The sequence below is a fragment of the Xyrauchen texanus genome, chromosome 10, assembly GCF_025860055.1.
Source record: "Xyrauchen texanus isolate HMW12.3.18 chromosome 10, RBS_HiC_50CHRs, whole genome shotgun sequence".
NCBI lineage: Eukaryota > Metazoa > Chordata > Actinopteri > Cypriniformes > Catostomidae > Xyrauchen > Xyrauchen texanus.
This window is the reverse complement of record NC_068285.1, coordinates 2,768,238-2,787,095: the sequence shown is the minus strand read 5'-3', so window position 1 is coordinate 2,787,095 and position 18,858 is coordinate 2,768,238. Positions and strand designations below refer to the sequence as shown.

Here is an 18,858-nt window from a genome sequence, read left to right as displayed (position 1 = left end):
CTTTCATTGCATCTTTCTTTTCAATTGAAGTGATTGACTGAAATTCAATATTGCAAAAGCTTCTGTTGTGTTTGACAGAATAATAACATACAGGTGTGAAACATACGGAGCCCGTAAGAGGACAGAGAGGAGGACTTTCCCCACCTGTTATATTTGACATTTCCTCACAATAGTTTTTGAAACAGCACATGGTCACAGTCTTGTGTTTACATGTCCCCATTTACTTGTGGAGTTCCACAGGGCTCTATCCTGGGGCCGATTTTATTTTCACTTTACATGCTCCCATTAGGTGGTTTTTAAGAAATATGACAATTCCTTCCACTGTTATGCGGACGATACTCAAATCTATCTTCAGATAAAACAAAACACAAACTGCTTAGACACTTCCCTAACCTGTCTGTCTGATCTAAAGGCCTGTCTATCTGATCTAAAGGCCTGTCTGTCTGATCAAAAGGCCTGTCTATCTGATCTAAAGGCCTGTCTGTCTGATCTAAAGGCCTGTCTGTCTGATCAAAAGGCCTGTCTGTCTGATCAAAAGGCCTGTATATCTGATCTAAAGGCCTGTTTATCTGATCTAAAGGCCTGTTTATCTGATCTAAAGGCCTGTCTATCTGATCTAAAGGCCTGTGTATCTGATCTAAAGGTCTGTCTATCTGATCTAAAGGCCTGTCTATCTGATCTAAAGGCCTGTCTATCTGATCTAAAGGCCTGTTTATCTGATCTAAAGGCCTGTCTATCTGATCTAAAGGCCTGTTTATCTGATCTAAAGGCCTGTTTATCTGATCTAAAGGCCTGTCTGTCTGATCTAAAGGCCTGTCTGTCTGATCTAAAGGCCTGGCTGTCCTTTAACTTTCTAAATGTAAATGAAAGTAAGACTGAGGTGATAGTATTTGACCCCTCTGAGTCCCAACAAACTTCTAACATTGATTTTAGGCCTCTATCTCAATATGTAAAATACATGGCAGTCTATGTGGATAGTGTAGTGAGTGTCTATTAGTAATGGGTGATGAGTTAGTCCAGCAAGTGGCAGTAATGGATTGTATAAAGGTGCATTTGCTGGTAATTTGTATATGATGTGTGTTCCTCGTGGAATAATGACACCAGTACCAGCAATCCTTTTCTCTTTATTTGTTGTCTACTGAACAATACATATAGTGCCCTGAAATGTGACAAACAAGTCAGCTCTGTGGTCAAATCCATCTTTTCCCATCTAAGATCGCGAGCAAAGGTGAAGACCTTCCTGTGTTTTAAGAACTTTGAGAGGACTATCCATGCTTTTATCACGTCTCGACTCGATTATTGTAACTCACTTTATACAGGTATTAGTCAAGCTTCCTTTCTAGTCTCCAAATAGTGCAAAATACAGCAGCAGACTCGAACTGGAGTTAATAGGAACACATTACACCTACATTAATATCAGTACACTGGCTGCCGGGACACTATAGAATTGAATTTAAAGTTCTATTAATGGTCTTTAAATTCTTCTATTCTGTTCTATTAATGGCCTCGACTATATCCCATTTAAATCAGAACTTAAAACATCTGTTTGTGATCACTTTTAATCAGTGAGGTGATCATATGCGCTAGAGGTGTATTGCTGTGGATTGTTGATGTATTTGATTCAGTTTATTTGACTCTGTACAGCACATTGGTCAACAGCTGTTGTTTTAGTTGTGCTTTAGAAATAAAGTGACATTGACATTATTTTGACATAAAGTAATGAAGCCGACTGATATGCCCATAATTAACCCAACTGATCCAGAATGTGCTCAAATGAGTTTTTTTACAATCAAAATCAATAAATCTATTCTTCTTTGTTTTTAAAGGAGGTTGCATCAAGTCTTACACTATTGGGAAAGTGTTTGTTTGGTTATTTTGTTACAAATAAGATAAAAGACATTTCTTTTAGGATAAAACACAAATTCTCCCTGTTGAACATTTTCTTTGTAAGTTTCAGAAAGACATTGATGTTAACTGCTCTTTTAGCTCTTTGCACTTGAAACAGTGTCTCACATTTTCTGGCATTGTAGTGATGTGAAACAGTTCTGGAAAGATCTGTCGACGTTTATTAATGAAAAGATTCACTTTCATTTGGAAAATGTCATTTTTGGTTATTTAAAATATTACAACAGTGTTAATAGTGAAGCTTATTTAATGAATCTGTTTATTTTATTAGTCAAATTTCACACTCATAAATGCAAGTTTTATAACAAAAAGCTCCTTTTTTCAGTAGTTTTTAAATACATTGAGAATTATATTTCTATTATTCAAAATAGTACAAATAGAAAAGCTGTAAAAACTGTTCATCTGTGCTCTTCAGAATCTGTGTATAAATGAAAGATCAAGTGTGTTTGTGAATGAATGTTTTTTCCTCTTGCTCCCCTGAAACACAAATATATGTTGTATTGTGCTCGTGTTTTGTTGTTCAAAGCATAAAATAATAAAAATAAAAACACAAAAGCTATTTTCTCCTCATCCTTTGAAAGTCAGCTCACTTAAATCACGTGAGTGTGTAAAATCTGTTGTGACTTTAAGACACTGTTGAATAGTAAATCTTCACTTCTGTTCAGAGCACTGTTGTGTCTCGACCGGTTCTTTCCTCACAAGAGACAAACTGATGATTTGAAATGATCATTTCTTCTGAAATTAATGTTGTCTGCATTTGGAAGTACATCAGCACATTGATGACATTAAAGGGAATAAATATAGACTAAAAGCACCAAAACTTGAATTAGATTTGACAGAGAAAATAAACTGCTGTGAATAAATCAAAATCAGACTGATCATGATGAGAGTGATCTCACTCCTCTAACTGTTCAATTTATGAAGATATTTGCATTATAAAATAAAGAGTTGTAAAGTTAAAACGATGAATTACAGAGAGGAGGATGATATCAACTGAAGAACATGAGACATCATTTCCATTTGTACTACAAAGATTTATAGTTCAAGTTTAAATGACAAAGCAAGAATTGTGTGCTGAAATCACACTAGCTGGTATATATATTTACTTGTGTACATTCATTTACAGCTTGAAATCTTTCGAGCTGTCTCTGTTCAGTATTATTAACACACACACACAAAAGGTTTCTTACCACACTTGATTTGGAGTGCACATACTGAGTAAAACAGTATAATAATAATAATGGAGATCATCTCTCTGTCCAGTTGTGAGTAAATAATCCACTGAAGATGATTCATGATACTGTTACAGAAACATCTCGATCATGTTTTCTCGTGGAGAAATGCTTCAATACAGTCGCAGCAGACGCGTCTCAAATGTTTCGATTTCACTCAATGAAGTTCCGTCTTCATATTTCAGAAATGTAATATATGACATATATGTCCCTATATCGCAAGTGACGCCGTCATATATGCTAAATATAAGACAATATATCACATATATACATATCTCCAGATATATGTTCATACAAGTTTATAACATATATAAATTGTCCGTGTTAAATGAGTATATTGACATATATTAATACGATGTATATGATTATTATTTATATAATATTGTATGTTATGACCATATATTTCACCAATATGTTTAATTTATTTAAGCAAATGTATTTAAACAATATATTTTACATGCTTATGGTTTCCTTAATTCATTCCTTGTTTTTCTTATTTGAACAGTTTGAACTTTTAACAAGTCTACACAATCCACATTTCATTTCATTTCTATCCCATTTTAGAATTAGCACAATGTTTAATTATTATTTTACCTTATCTTAACTGGCTCATAAAAACAGAACAAATACTACACAAACTTTATCATCAATAACCATATATCAATATCATCAATTTCTATATGTAAGAAAATACATACATACACATTAATACATGCACCACATATGCAGATGCATACAGAATAATACACAGTTAATATATGTCTCCAAACACAAAAATACCCCAATAAATATCTAGAGACCTCAAATATAATTTAAACACATTTCTGGGTTCTCCACTGGCATTAAAATAAAATAAACTTTGGTGCTTTCAACAAAACTTGGCAGAGCTGCAAAAACTGACGTCACTGATGTCAGACATGAAAACAAATGAAACAGTTACTTCATAATAATGAAGAAAAGTCATAATATAATCACATCTGTGCTGTTCCAAAGGCATGCACAAACATTTGTGTTCGAGTCATATAGAGGTTTATGGTAATACATAACCCCATAATATCGGGAAGCCAAATGATGCAGTGGGCCTTTACAAATCACTTTCTATTTTGTAATACAGTATCACAATAATGTCTACAGTTGCTATACTTGTATCAGACACAACCCCAGACTGCTGATCAGCTTCTATACCGCTGCACAAAAGCATCATGACTTATTGCTGTGTGGTATTCCGGCTGCACTGCTGCACACAAAACTGTATATGCAGAGGATTGTGAAGATGAAAGTATTGTCGGCACCCCTCTCAAATCTGTGTGACATCTATTCAGACGTGTTCTCACATGGGCCACAAACATCCAGCAGGATCACTCACATCCTGCAAACCCCTTTTTGTCACCCTCCGCTCCCCAGGAACACAGATTAATCGGTTACGGAACAGCTTTTCCCGCCAGAGCTGTGGACAGGCTGCAGAAGCCATAGCTACTTCTATCAATCCAGCTCCCCTCACACACATGTACACACATACACGTATCACAAACACACACATAATATACATATAGTACATGTATGTAGATAATGCTGTAACTGCAAGGTTTAATGTAACATAATCTGTGCAATAATGATTTTTTTATGTATTGTAATGTAACGCATTTTAAAGTATTTGTTATGTGCTTGAATATTGGATAGAATTTCGTTGTATTCTGATCTGTTAGCAATATTTCTATACATTATTCTACAGTATTACATAATATTGAATTATATAGGTTCATATTGGCATTTATTGCGATGCTTTAATGGGTAAAATAAACACACACACACTTGTTAGGCTTTTATTTGTGCATGTAACATTGAAACTACATCAGTGAGGTGTATGATTGGTGCTTCATCATCAGGTGTTTTGCTGTTTATTTCGTACTAACCAGCAGATGAAACTGTTTTTACACTCTGGAAGATTTGAATCTTTTCCCAGAACAATCCAAGTAAAGCCTCAGAGTTTCACAGGCTTCATTTCCACATTCCTAATCTGCTGTCCTAAAATGAACATGTTCAGTGACATTTCCACTTTAAAGACAAAATAAAAATGATATTTTCATGAACTTTGTTTAAAGCACAAGGGTGTAATTACTTTGATGTTAAAATACTTTCTCCTATCTCAGATTATTGTGCAGAGAAAACAAAGTCATCCGTCACAAAGACTTTGCAGTTTTGTTGAGATCTTGGGTCTGACACTGAAATTACTGGTGAGCAGCCAAAGTGATTGAGTTACTGAAGAGATCATTTGTGTAAGAGACGATGATTTAATGTGAATGTTGAGGAGATATTCGCCTGTTTATGGCTGTAATGAGTCAAATAAATGACACACAGATACACATCAGTACAGTCACATTAGAAGGTTTGTAAGGAATAGCCGGTGTTGAATTTACACATCTCACACATTATCACTGCACTTTATAAGCTTTAAAGGGATAGTTCATTGAAAGTGAACGGTTTGTCATCATTTACTCACCCTCATGTTGTACCAAACCCCTTTAACATGTGGAACAGTAAATGAGATGTTAGACCTCAGTCACTGAATCTTTTCCCCATTAATGAAAGTGAATGTTGAATAAGATCATTTGTGTTCCACTGAAGAAATAAAGACATACGGGTTTAGAACAACATGAGGCTGAGAAAATGATGACAGATTTGTAATTGTGGCTGAACTATCCCTTTAAGAGCATGAAACACCTGCTGCACCTTTAAATGTTGTTTGTCTCTTTCAGACTCCTTGACAGATGACACAACAACGGAAATGTAAAGGATTTGATTGGAGTATAAATACAGAAATAATATGGTTTAAATAAGTTAGAGTATGAACAAACACTGTGTGATGTTCCTCCATGGATATTTCCAATGTGGACTCGTAGATCAGAAGAGAGAATGGACTGACAGGAATGCAGATAACACTGGATATTTGATTCAAGATTATGTAAAGAGGAATTATTATAACTATATGCCAATATTTACTGATGATCTAAAGATCCAGAGTGTGCATACCTGAGTTTGATGTAGTCATACACAAAATAATGAATGACAGATTCTCTGTATTTACAGCAGAAATAGCAGCTATAATATTAGTGTTCAATGGATAGAAGAAGGCCTGAGAGAGTTTCATTTGTTCTGACTCTATTGCAGCTCTTAATAGTTTCAATTCAAAAGAAACAATAAGAGATGATTTATTGATGGAGATATTTATGATAACGCTGAGAATACAAAGAGTTGTAATTAATGTACAGTTGTGTTGGGTTGCTGCTGATGTTGGTGTGGAGGGTGATGAGATAGCAGATGGGATGCAAGAGAGAGTTGAAATTAAAGGACAATGAAATAATGAAAGTTTGGAAAAGATGAGGCCAAATGGAAGAACGGCAGTGAGGGAATCGTAGCAGAAGAAGTGGGACACAGATAGCAAACAGAAATCAATTAAGCTGAAGACTCTCAAAGGAAAATGCAGAAGAGAAGAAGTGATTCTTTCAAGATTAAGACTCGGACATACTGGATTCAAATCCTTTATTTAATGGCAAAGTGTAAATCAGATAAATGTGATGTTTGTAATGTTCCTGAACATGTTGAGCATGTCATAATGAGGTGTAATAAATATAATTCAGAGAGGAACATTTTATGTGATGTCTTTAAGATGTTTTTCTTTTTTTTTTTTTTTTTTGAGTAAACTGAGGTTCATAAAGTCACTTCGGTACAGCAGATAGAGGATGAATCTAGACACGTTGTTGAAAGAGAAAGTGAAACTATTAAAACAGGATCCATTTTGTGAGAAACAGAGAAAAAGTTCGACATTTTTTGTTCCACTGAATCGTCTGAAACAATCAATAAATTCATTGTGAAGTATTTTGTAGGTGATATTCTAGTCAGTAAAGAGGAACATCAACAGTTCTTGACAGGTGAGTACTGAACTGCTGTTAAACAGTGAGGTTAAGTTAGTTTTGTTTTTGATGTTTCAGTCACATTCAGTGATGGGGAGGGTCTCAAGATGGCGGAGTGAACAGTCGTATATTTTACAGCTGAGAAAAGAAAATAGGGTCTACTCATTTTAGCTAAGATTTGTATTATATAGTTGCAAAAGTCAATTGATCACGAGTAATAACTGTTATTTTTAATTGTAATTTATTATTAGTAGCTGCTAAAATTCATCAGAGAGGTACTTTCTTATTTGCGGAAGCTAACTTCAGTAAGACATCATAATGCAGAAATCTGTAGACACGTCGAGTCTGCTGCAGAAGAAAAAAGACAGATACTTGAAGTTCACTCTTATACTTGTGAAGCGAAAGATGGAGAAATGTGTAACTCTGACCCAAACACCCCAACAAAACATCCACAGAAAAAGCCACGAACGATGATGGATGTGAGTCTTTAAGTGAAATGCAAGAAAACATCTTTCGTATCTTGACTGTGAAAATCGATGAAAGAGCGAATCAAACTGACATGGCAGTAAAATCTCTGTTTATTAATATATGGTTTGATAATAACATTGTATTAGTCAGTTAATGAACAGTGATGGAGGTTTGTCATCATACACAGATTTGCTGAACAAGTTTAAAATCCCAATTAGACTTTTAGACAATTGTGATGGACGCTAAACACACAAAGATATTTTGTATCTTCTCAAGAATAACTGCAGCGAAAACCCTTTGATTATTTCATAAGTAAAACAAAATATTGTAAACATCTTAATAGACAAAGTTTAAAATAATTGCATCAGAAATGTCATAAATCATGTCACAATGATTCTGATATAATGATATATGTTAATGACTGTGGGGTGGAAAAGGATAAAGCAAATATCATTCAATTGTTTTATTGGGGAAGTTTCAGAAAGTGGTCTGGTGATAAACCACATTTAATATTTTATTTTATAAATGATTTTAAACAACACTGTAATCTTTTGTATAAGTGTACAAATAAAACTTGTAATATTGTTTGCAAATTCAAAATGGATAAATAAATGGCATCTTATCCTTTGTTTATTTGTTTTGTTTTTTAATACTCTGGCATTATTATTTTAGGCCTATTTGTTAATTTTTCTGTATGTTATTATTTGAATAACTGTATTATTTGTACCTGAGATGGAAATTATACAATGTTGATTGTGTGGGATTTTCTCTTGATGTTTTTATGTTAATATGCAGTTTAAATAAAGAAATAAAGAAACATTCAGCGATTATCGGCGATAACTCTTAAACGACTTTCTAAAATAGTATTTCTGTAAAACATGGAAACTAATAATATTCTTCAAGCTTGTTTTCATTATTTTCACTCGATATTATGAGCATTTGTCTGCAAAATCTGTCGCAATGTGAGTTAAATCGTATTTTTGTAATATTCATTTGTTTTGTTAGAGATATAAACACTAAATCATCATTCACTAGAGGAGGACAGTGCGCTACTTTCACGTTTTCCTATTTGAGAAAAGAACAAACATTTTCTATTGAATGATGTTGGTTTCGTGTCTTTATCTCCTTCAACAAAAAACTATAACAAAAATAATGTTTATATTGCACATGCAGTTCACACACCAAGTTATTACACAAAACCTCTTCCGGTGTAACTCAAAATAATGAAAACAAGCTTGAAGAATATTATTATGTTTCCATGTTTTACAGTAATACTATTTTGGAAAATAAGCACTCTCTGTAACTCCTCACACACAATTGGTTGATTATAAAAGTCTTGCAGCAACTCTCAGACACGCAAATCACATTCTACCATCATTTAAACTGGCAAACTGTTGCTCACTGCAGCATAAGGTGATTTATTTTATTTTTCTCAACATAATAATAATAATGAAGAATAACAGTTTCATGCAGAATATTGGATGGAAATATAATATAATATAATTATTATTATTTTGAGAGAAAATAATAATTGACCTTATGCTGCAGCCTGAGCAACAGTTTGCCAGTTTAAATGATGGTGTAGAATGTGATGCAGTCCGAGTTTACATGAGGATATCTTAACTGTATCTTTTTCATTTTTCTTTTCAATTTCAGCATTGGACTCGTTTCCATCCTGTGTGGCCTCTCCTGCATTTGCTGTCATTGCTTGCATCTGATTCAGCAACTCTCATTCTACATTACTGTTTGCTTGCATTTTGAACCCTTGGCAATAATAAAAGTCTTAGAAGTTTTCGTTTGGGCTGTAGTCATACGTTCAGTTTGTTTTTCATTGATTTAATGTGCTTGTGTGGATATTTGCTATGAAGACAATTATTTATTTCACAGTACATCATATATGGGATCATGCAAAGACTCTAAAAGAACCTCTTATACACACTGTCATATTAATCCAAATAAATGTATCAGTATTGGATTTTATCGTTTCTAAATCAATATTAAGGAAAATAATTTTCGTTCCATAGTAACTATAATTTTTATTAGTAAAACCATAGCAACCACAAAACCATCTTAATGTCAATCTGCAAAACAAAACATGGTTTCTGCATAAAATCCATTATCATAGTTCATTTAAGGGATGTTTTAAGGAATATCCACATTTCTTATGGTTAAATCCAAAATGGGTTTTATATTTTAGTTTAATATTTCCTTTCTCTGAGTTGCAAGGTGGTCTGATGATAAAGGGAACACATGGGCGAAGGGATTTTGCAAGTGTTGTTGTGGAAATGTCAGATGAGGGACGGTCGCGATCTCTGGCCCGGACGAAAACTGGACTTGAATGTTACAAAGTTGGCCAAAGTGGAAGTTCGCAATGTCCGGGGAACGTCCCCTGTTTTCTGGGAAGAGAAGGAAATTACATAAGGAGAGAAACAGAGAAAAAGTTTGACAGTTTTTGTTCCACTGAATCGTCTGAAACATTCAATAAATTCATTGTGAAGTATTTTGTAGGTGATATTCTAGTCAGTAAAGAGGAACATCAACAGTTCTTGACAGGTGAGTACTGAACTGCTGTTAAACAGTGAGGTTAAGTTAGTTTTGTTTTTGATGTTTCAGACACATTCAGTGATGGGGAGGGTCTCAAGATGGCGGAGTGAACAGTCGTATATTTTACAGCTGAGAAAAGAAAATAGGGTCTACTCATTTCAACTAAGATTTGTATTATATAGTTGCAAATGTCGATTGATCAAGAGTGATAATAATAGTTTTTGGCATTTATTAGTAGTTATAGCTGATAAAAATCATCAGAGAGGAACTTTCTAATTTGCCGAAGCTAGCTAACTTCAGAAAGAAGTATGTAATATGTCCTGTGACATACACAACACTGTAATTCACACAACGTCGTTGTCATAGCTGTTACCACAAGGGGTAAAACGAAAGTTGCACTCCCAAAAAAAAAGGAGGACCTCTTCCTGGGGTAAATAACATTGCGATGGCTTTTGCAGGTTAATGCTCATAATATCGTGTGAAAATAATGAAAACAATTTTGAAGTATAGTATTATCTTTGCCCCAAGTGAAGGAGTTGTACCTCGGGGTCTTGTTCACGAGTGAGGGGACAATGGAGCGGGAGGTTGGCCGGAGAATCGGGGCAGCGGGGGCGGTATTGCACTCGCTCTATCGCACCGTTGTCACGAAAAGAGAGCTGAGCCGAAAGGCAAAGCTCTCGATCTACCGGTCAATTTTTGTTCCTACTCTTATCTATGGTCATGAAAGCTGTGTCATGACCGAAAGAAGAAGGTCGCGAGTAAAAGCGGACGAAATGGGCTTCCTCAGAAGGGTGGCGGGCTTCTCCCTTAGAGATAGTGTGAGGAGCTCGGAGTAGAGCCGCTGCTCCTTTTCGTCGAAAGGAGTCAGTTGAGGTGGTTTGGGCATCTGGTAAGGATGTCCCCGGGGCGCCTCCCTGAGGTGTTTCGGGCACGTCCAGCTGGGAGGAGGCCTCGGGGAAGACCCAGGATTAGGTGGAGAGATTACATGTCCACACTGGCCTGGCAACGCCTCGGGGTCCCCCAGTCAGAGCTGGTTACAGTTGAGAGTTGATACAGTTGCGCAGAGAGAGCGTAAGAGAAGGTGTGTAAAGTGGAGGATGTGAGGAGATAGTTGCTTTCAACTTGTATTTCTTTTTGTTTTTCCTATTATGTTGTGTGACTAAGTTGGATGTTATACGCTTCCCCACGTGTATGTGGAGGAGGTAGCGCTCTTTTTTTGGACATTTTATTAAATGCAGGTTGAAATGCTAACACCTGTTTGTCTCATGTGTCTCCTTCTCGCGTGAGTTATATCTATATTCCCTCCTTGAGACACCTCTAACATCCAACCTCCGTTACAAATGTGGCTGGAGCAGCTGCCCCCGCGACCCGACTTCGGATAAGCGGTTGAAGATGGATGGATGGAGTATTATATTTCCATGTTTTACAGTAAATATATTGGAAAATATTTTCTAAGCCGTTTAAGAGTTTTTGCCGTTTATCACTGAATGTGTCTGGAATATCAAAAACAAAACTAACTTTAATTAGCACTGCAAAACAAACCAAAACAAGAGGACAATAATAAACCTTTCAAACTATCAGCTACAGTAAGACATCTAACAGATATCTAAGTATTAATCACAGCAGAACAAACAGATACTGAGACTTTTGCTCTTTTATCTGAATTGTCAGTATGTGTTCAGTTTCTTTGGCACTGAAATGTTATTTCTTCTATTGACTTGAAACGTTGCTTTGTTTTCTTCTGTTGAGTCTTCTGATGTTTTCTCTTTATGCTGGTGTTTAACATGTCATAAAAGCTGACAGTCTGCAATTGAACCTCATTGATTCATTTCTAATGGAATATTCTAGAGTACAAATAAAAACAAATATGTGTCAGTATTGAACAAATAAACACGTCACAAATATAGATGATGTCCCGTTTGTTGACAGGTGTTCAGTGGACTGTTCAGATGATGTCATGGACTCCACAAAGGATCTCAGTGGACAGACAGACACAGGGAAGGTCAAGAGGTCAGAGGATTTCAATGCTTTAATAAAATACACTGATAGATATTTCTGATATGCTGCACAACACTACAGTATAAAAACACTGAGGAGAAATGAGAACAGACTGGATTATCTCAAGTATAAACATGTGAAAACAGCTTCAGGGTAAAGTGAGATCTACAGTATGAATACAATCATAAAGACAAGTACAGGTGATGGAAAAAATAAACGACTTTCTAAACATCAAACTTAACCTTAAATAACATCATCAATATCAAACATAAGATGAAGATAAACATCTCATAAACACTTTGATACTTACAGACAAACTTCTATAAATGATTGAAAAGATGATTGACAGATTTAAGACAGCTGTCATCAGCAGATATCAGCATCAACTGAGTAAAACCAGATGCACCACCTAGTGACACAGAAATAAACTACAGAGAACAGAACAAAAGTCTTTCCAGCTTTAGTGACATTCAGATCAGATCTGCTGTGTAATGTCATGTGCTCAAATATATCTTCATCAAATAAGCAGAAGTGAAATTGCTGAATGTTGAACTAGGACTGTGCATTAAACATGACCAAACAGTTCCTGTGTGTAACATAACAACAACACGACATCTTCCATAAAACACACAAGGTGTGTGAGAATCAGCAATGTTCAGCTGGTTAGCATGTATGTAAGAATTCAATGTAAAATGAGATGTAGTCATTTTCTCTATGAGAGAGAATAAAGTATTGGGGTATAAACGGATGCAACGTAGATTAAACATTTAAAGAGCATTAATCTGAACCCTGCCACAGCACCACAATTAAACAAATTACTTAAGGTCTTTATTTATAGTAAAAGAAATAAGGACAAGGTATTGTGAATAAACACGAAAAGGGAAGCAATGGCTTCAGGAGAGGGCAAGGCCAAAATAACAAACAAACAAACAAACAAACCTAACTGAAGTAGTAAAACTCTTTCTTTTTTAATAGCACAATAATACTCTAGCATCCTTCTTGGCCTCAAAACAGGAGAAAACTGAGTACAACAAAAATGGCACCCACCTCCCTACAGCTTCCAAATAAACATCCAATAACACATGTACTTACAACAGTCAAATATAGATAGAGATACAATACCCAAAAGTAGAACTTTCAACAACTAATTCACAATCTGCTACAACAAGCTGGGCAGGACAAAGACAATGTTCTGGAGAAAGCTTTTGTGGGAATATTTCTCTCCCTCTGGCAGTTTCTTCTCTGCTTTTATGCTTCCTCTGTCTGGGCTGGTAAAGCACACAAAAACACGTTAAAGGAAACACAGTTAAAACCAACCATCTGAATACGTCTCTGGACGTAACACATCTTTAAAAATAATTGCTTATTTAAATGAATATATGCTTGTATTTATATCACACAGTATACAATACATAATATGCAATTATTTGTAAGGATACACAAACCCTGCCGAAGTGCTGCGGGGAATCAGGATGATGAGGCCCATCCATCAGCGAAGCATCAATCGGTGAGACGCTGTGATGTTCACGAGGACACCGTAAGGGGAGCCGAAAGTTTTACCCGCGAAAAGTCCTTCAGCTGGCTCGTGCATATGAACGGCAATGGTAAAGAGCTTCTAGACAAGAGATGATCGCTGTCTTGAAGGAAGAAATTCTGAGGAAATTGTGTTTGTGCACCTGTTTTTATAGCAGACATATTTTGCTGTTGTGTTTTAGTGTCATTCATGGAGAATCTCCTGAATCCAGCTGTGTGTCCATGAAGAGTGACCAGTCAATGGATCGTCCACTTAAATTCAGTTCAGGAGCCCCTTGTGCTGATGTGAGGTGAGGACTCTCATGTTGACTGACAGTATGAACGTGTACACCACAGTCTGAGGGACGATTAGAAAGAATCCAGTGTAAAAAATATAAATCTAAAAGGAAATATGGAATTATAATAAAAATAATGAGTCCTTCTACAGCTGATTGCTTTACTGTAACAGTTTCATTGGCATCTCTTCACAAGAGCTCATCTTTATACTGTACAGTAATATCATGTGAACATGACAGAGATGATCAGACATGACAAGAGATTGTTCCTCAGGTTTATCACAGGACATACAGTCTGCTGGAGATCACAATGTTACTAAAAAAGGACATGTTGACTATATGTTACAGTATGTTTCCACCTGTGCTACAGTAATCTGTGTCTGATGAAGAATATGTTGTAGGGATATGTGTTGACACTTTTTCACTTTTGTTTGACAGTATTTCAGTAACACTGAAAAACTGAAGAAATTGTCTCGTACTACATTGAATACAACACAATAAAGAGGCTGTTTATGTTTTTAAAGGAATTCTGGTCTCTGTAAAAAATGTAAGATGCTTAAAAACTCCTAATGATCTTGTAATCAGTTGCAATTGCATGGGGCTCCGGACGTCGAGAGGGCCCCCACACCGATAGGAAAGCTCATCAAAAGTAAGCGAAGTGACATGATGTTCTGGGTACACACGTGAACACGCCGTTGTCAGCGCTCTCAGAGCGGTTCATGTTAGAAGCTGCTGGGTTCAGGTCAGCAGGACTTTGGGTTTGTAATTTATGAAAAAATATTCAGAACTTCTTTCACACGTTTGGATACACGCAAACGGATGTGTTAGGGGCCATTCACACCAAACCTGTTTTTGTGTGTCTGCTCTGTTGTTTCATTGTTTTCCAATGAACACGTGCTGGACGAACATCCTTGACTGCTGCACCGCATATCTGTGTTTCTTCAGTGTGTCACGCAATGACCGTGTAATGAGGCAGACGAGGAATGAGGATCTAAGTGCAGCTTTTAATGAACACAAAAGATGAACTCAGAGTATAAAGAAAAACCAAGAACAGGGCTTAGAACAAGACATGAATACATTCAACAACTGACAACCGGTGAGCAAACAAACAGGGCTTTAAATACACAAAGGACTAATGACAAATTAAACACAGGTGAGGACAACAGGAGACAGCTGGCAGTGATGAGGGCAGGGAATTATGGGAAGTGTAGTCCATGGGAAACATTAATGGATTATTAATAAATACCAACTAAATTCCAAAATATTACTGGGTGAAGTAGATTCTTGCACATCCTGTTCACAAAAAACAACAACAACTGGAAAACATCATTCATTATAATTAACTAGATTTTTATTTCATTAAACATTTTGAATGTACTTTGCTACAACGGCTTATAAGATGAATTTAAAATTATGATTTAAAATCAATTTGACGTAATTGAAGCAACTATTTTCTAAATGGGGCCCGGGTTGGTCGGTTGCTCAGGGCCTCAGAAATCGTAATCCGCCCCTGCTTGTAATGTCCGTTATGTAGGTGTTTTGTGTTCTGAATGATCAAATAAAACACACGTCCTCACTGCAGCTTCAGGATTTCTCAGTTCATTAAAAATGAAAATTGTGTCATAATTCACTCACCCTCATGCAGAAGACACAAAAGCAGATGTTTTTTTTTTTTTTTAAGTTATTTTCTTTTTTCTTTTTTTATTGACAACAATCAACCCACATATTCACATAACAACACAGCCAACAACATGACAGCACAACATGTATACAGACAAACATTGTGCTTTTACATCGTATAAAGAAAAGAAAAAGAAAAATATATATATATATATGATAAAGAGAAAGAATAACATCAGTAGATCATAGGCAAAACCTGACTACAGCAACAATTCGTCCAGTTACAGTTATAATTGTTTTTGGAGATATGTTATAAAAGGATGCCACATGACAGTGAACTTAGGCCCGGAGCCCCTTAAGTTAAGTCTTATTTTTTCCAAACTCAGGAATTGTAACACATCTCTGGCCCACTGTTTAAAAGAAGGGGGGAAGGATTGCTTCCAATTTATCAAAATTAAACGCCTTGCCAGCAAAGAAGTAAAGGCTATACAGTCCAATTCACTTTTTGAAAAAGTGTTTTTTTCACACACAATACCAAAGATGGCAGTTATAGGATTTGCACAAACATCTTTACTGAATATTCTAGAATAAGATACAAAAATCTGCGACCAGAAAACAGACAGTCTAGGACATAACCAGAACATATGAGCTAAGGTAGCAGGGGACTGCTTACATCTTGTACAGGTAGGGTCAACAGAGGAATACATCCTTGCCAGATTGGCCTTGGATAAATGAAGTCTATGGACCACTTTGAATTGAATAAGGCTGTGTCTAGCACAGATAGAAGAGCCGTGGATTCTATATATAGCCTCATTCCATTCCTCATCTGTCAGACAAATATTGAGGTCCAGTTGCCAGGAATGTCTTTGTGCATTAACAGAGGTGGATAATGATGATATAAGTTTTATATATAAGCTAGAAATAGCGCCTTTTTGCTCTGGGTCATCAGGAAAGAGTGTGTCAATAGGGTTTGGATCGGGAAGGGAAGGAAAAGATATAAAATTCTTGCGTGTGAAGTCGCGTGCCTGTAGATATCTAAAAAAATGGGTTTTGGGTAATTTAAAATGAGATTCTAATTGCACATAGGATGAGAAGGAGCCCTCAGTGAAAAGATCTTTGAATGTTAAGATTCCTTTTTCTTGCCATAGCAAGAATGCCTGGTCATTTAGAGGTTGAGTGAATCGATGGTTTCTGGCAACTGGGGCACAAATTGAACCTCTCTGCCATCCAAAAAATTTTAGGACGGAGTTCCAAACCATAGGGTGCCACAAGCGAGAATCTAGACCAAGTGGTAAGGGTGAAAAGAGGAGGGCTGGAAGTGAGGAAGGAAGGCAGGCTGAGGATTCTATCCGGGCCCAGTCTGGTAAGTGGTTTATGGGATGTGAACCTTGCCAGTAAGTCAGAGCTCTTAGGTTACAAGCCCAATAATATAGTTGAAAATTTGGGAGAGCCATCCCCCCCTGCTCCTTAGGGTTTTGCAGAAAACACAAACGTATTCTAGGAGGTTTCTTGTTCCAAAGAAAAGAAGAGATTATCTTATTTAAATGAGTAAAAAAAGATTTCTTAATATAAATAGGAATAGTTTGTAACAAATATAGGAATTTAGGGAGTGTGTTCATTTTAATTGCGTTGATCCTACCAATCAGAGAGATGGGAAGCTTAGACCATTTCTCAAGGGATATCCTAGTTAGTTCCAAGAGGGGAGTAAAGTTGAGCTTAAACAGCTCAGAAATATTCCTCGAAACAACCACACCTAAATATGTAAATTTATCAGGAGCTACTGTAAATGGATAAGCAGAAAAATATTTTTTATTCGCTGCACAATTTATAGGGAATAGTTCACTCTTAGAAAGATTGAGTTTATAACCCGAAATACAACTGAAACACTCAAGTGCCATCATAACATGAGGGAGAGAATTATGTGGATCTGTAATAAATAGTAGCAGATCATCTGCATAGAGCGATAATTTGTGCTCACTGCCCCCCCTGTATATACCCTGGATAACTGAAGTTGACCTTAGCAAGATGGCTAAGGGTTCAATTGCCACTGCAAATAATAAGGGGGACAGAGGGCAACCCTGTCTAGTTCCCCTATACAATGGAAAATATTGTGAGCTATTGTTATTTGTAATAACGGAAGAGAAGGGGGAGGCATACAAAAGTTGTATCCAGGACAAAAAATTTGGACCCACACCAAATCTCTCTAGACAGCTGAAAAAATAGCTCCACTCCACTCTATCAAATGCTTTTTCAGCATCTAAAGATATTAAAATTTCAGGTATATGCTTATTTGAGTCAGGAGAATAAATAATATCTAGTACTCTGCGTATATTAAAGAAAGAAAAACGTTTTTTAATGAAGCCAGTCTGATCAGGAGCCACGATAGTAGGGAGAATGTTCTCCAGTCTTAGGGCTAGAACCTTTGCCAATATTTTGCAGTCCACATTGAGCAGAGATATAGGCCGAAATGAGCTACAGCTCAGAGGGTCTTTTCCTTTCTTAGGTAAAACCGAAATTGTTGCTTGATAAAACGTTTGCGGGAGACGGCCTATAAGGAATGACTCCTCAAATACAGCAAGTAGCAGGGGCATTAGTTTAGTTTCCCTTTAAATGTTTTAAAAAATTCTACCGTGAAGCCATCTGGCCCTGGAGCTTTTGAGTTTTGCATGTTTGAGAGAGCTACATTAAGTTCTTCTACATTTAGAATTTTCTCCAAATCTGCATTATCGTTAGAGGGAATTTGTGGTATTCTAATGGAATTTAAAAAATAATTAAGTTCAGAAGGGTTATAATCAATTTCGGATGAATATAGGGCTGTATAGAACTGTTCAAAGGCCAAATTGATTTCTAATTCATCCTTTGTGATCCTGCCATCCTCTCTGCGAATAGATGTTATAATGTTTGTAGTTGAATATTGCCTTATTTGTTGTGCAAGAATTTTCCCAGATTTATCTGAGTGTTCATATAATTTAGAGTGAGATTGAAGCAGAAGTCTCTCTGCCTGTTCAGATGTTATTAGATCAATCTCTGTCTGTAGCTTTATTCTTTCCTTTAAAAGTACGGGTAGGGGATTGATTGCAAATTTCAAGTCCAATTGTTTAATCTGATTGATGAGGTCGTTTAATTGCTGGCTTCTTTTTTTCCTCTCCCATGATGAAAAAGAGATTATTTCCCCCCTAATATCGGCTTTTAAATACTCCCAAAGTGTGGCTTTACTGATATCTGGGGTATCATTGATGGATAAGAAAAGGTCAATTCTATTATTAATAAAATCTACAAAAGATGGATCAGAAAGAATTAAATTATTAAAGCGCCATGTCTTCCGAATTGGCGATTTGGGAAAAGCTAATTTTAAAACCACTGGGCTGTGAT

General features: G+C 36.1%; 1 protein-coding gene across 7 annotated transcripts in view; it reads left to right on the top strand.

Annotated features, from left to right (window-relative positions):
• LOC127650627 (NACHT, LRR and PYD domains-containing protein 3-like) overlaps nucleotides 1-18,858 on the top strand; it is a 710,662-nt gene that overhangs the window by 37,043 nt on the left and 654,761 nt on the right. For 2 of the 7 annotated variants that reach the window (XM_052136160.1, XM_052136161.1), the window contains exons 1-3: nucleotides 11,270-11,488; nucleotides 11,990-12,070; nucleotides 13,774-13,881. In XM_052136160.1, coding sequence (XP_051992120.1) covers nucleotides 11,457-11,488; nucleotides 11,990-12,070; nucleotides 13,774-13,881 — 221 coding nt within the window. In that variant the 5' untranslated portion in view covers nucleotides 11,270-11,456. Of the gene's footprint in view, nucleotides 1-10,006; nucleotides 10,070-11,269; nucleotides 11,489-11,989; nucleotides 12,071-13,492; nucleotides 13,663-13,773; nucleotides 13,882-18,858 lie in introns of those variants that run through there. The other 5 variants (XM_052136158.1, XM_052136171.1, XM_052136172.1 and 2 more) reach the window with 4 other exon arrangements.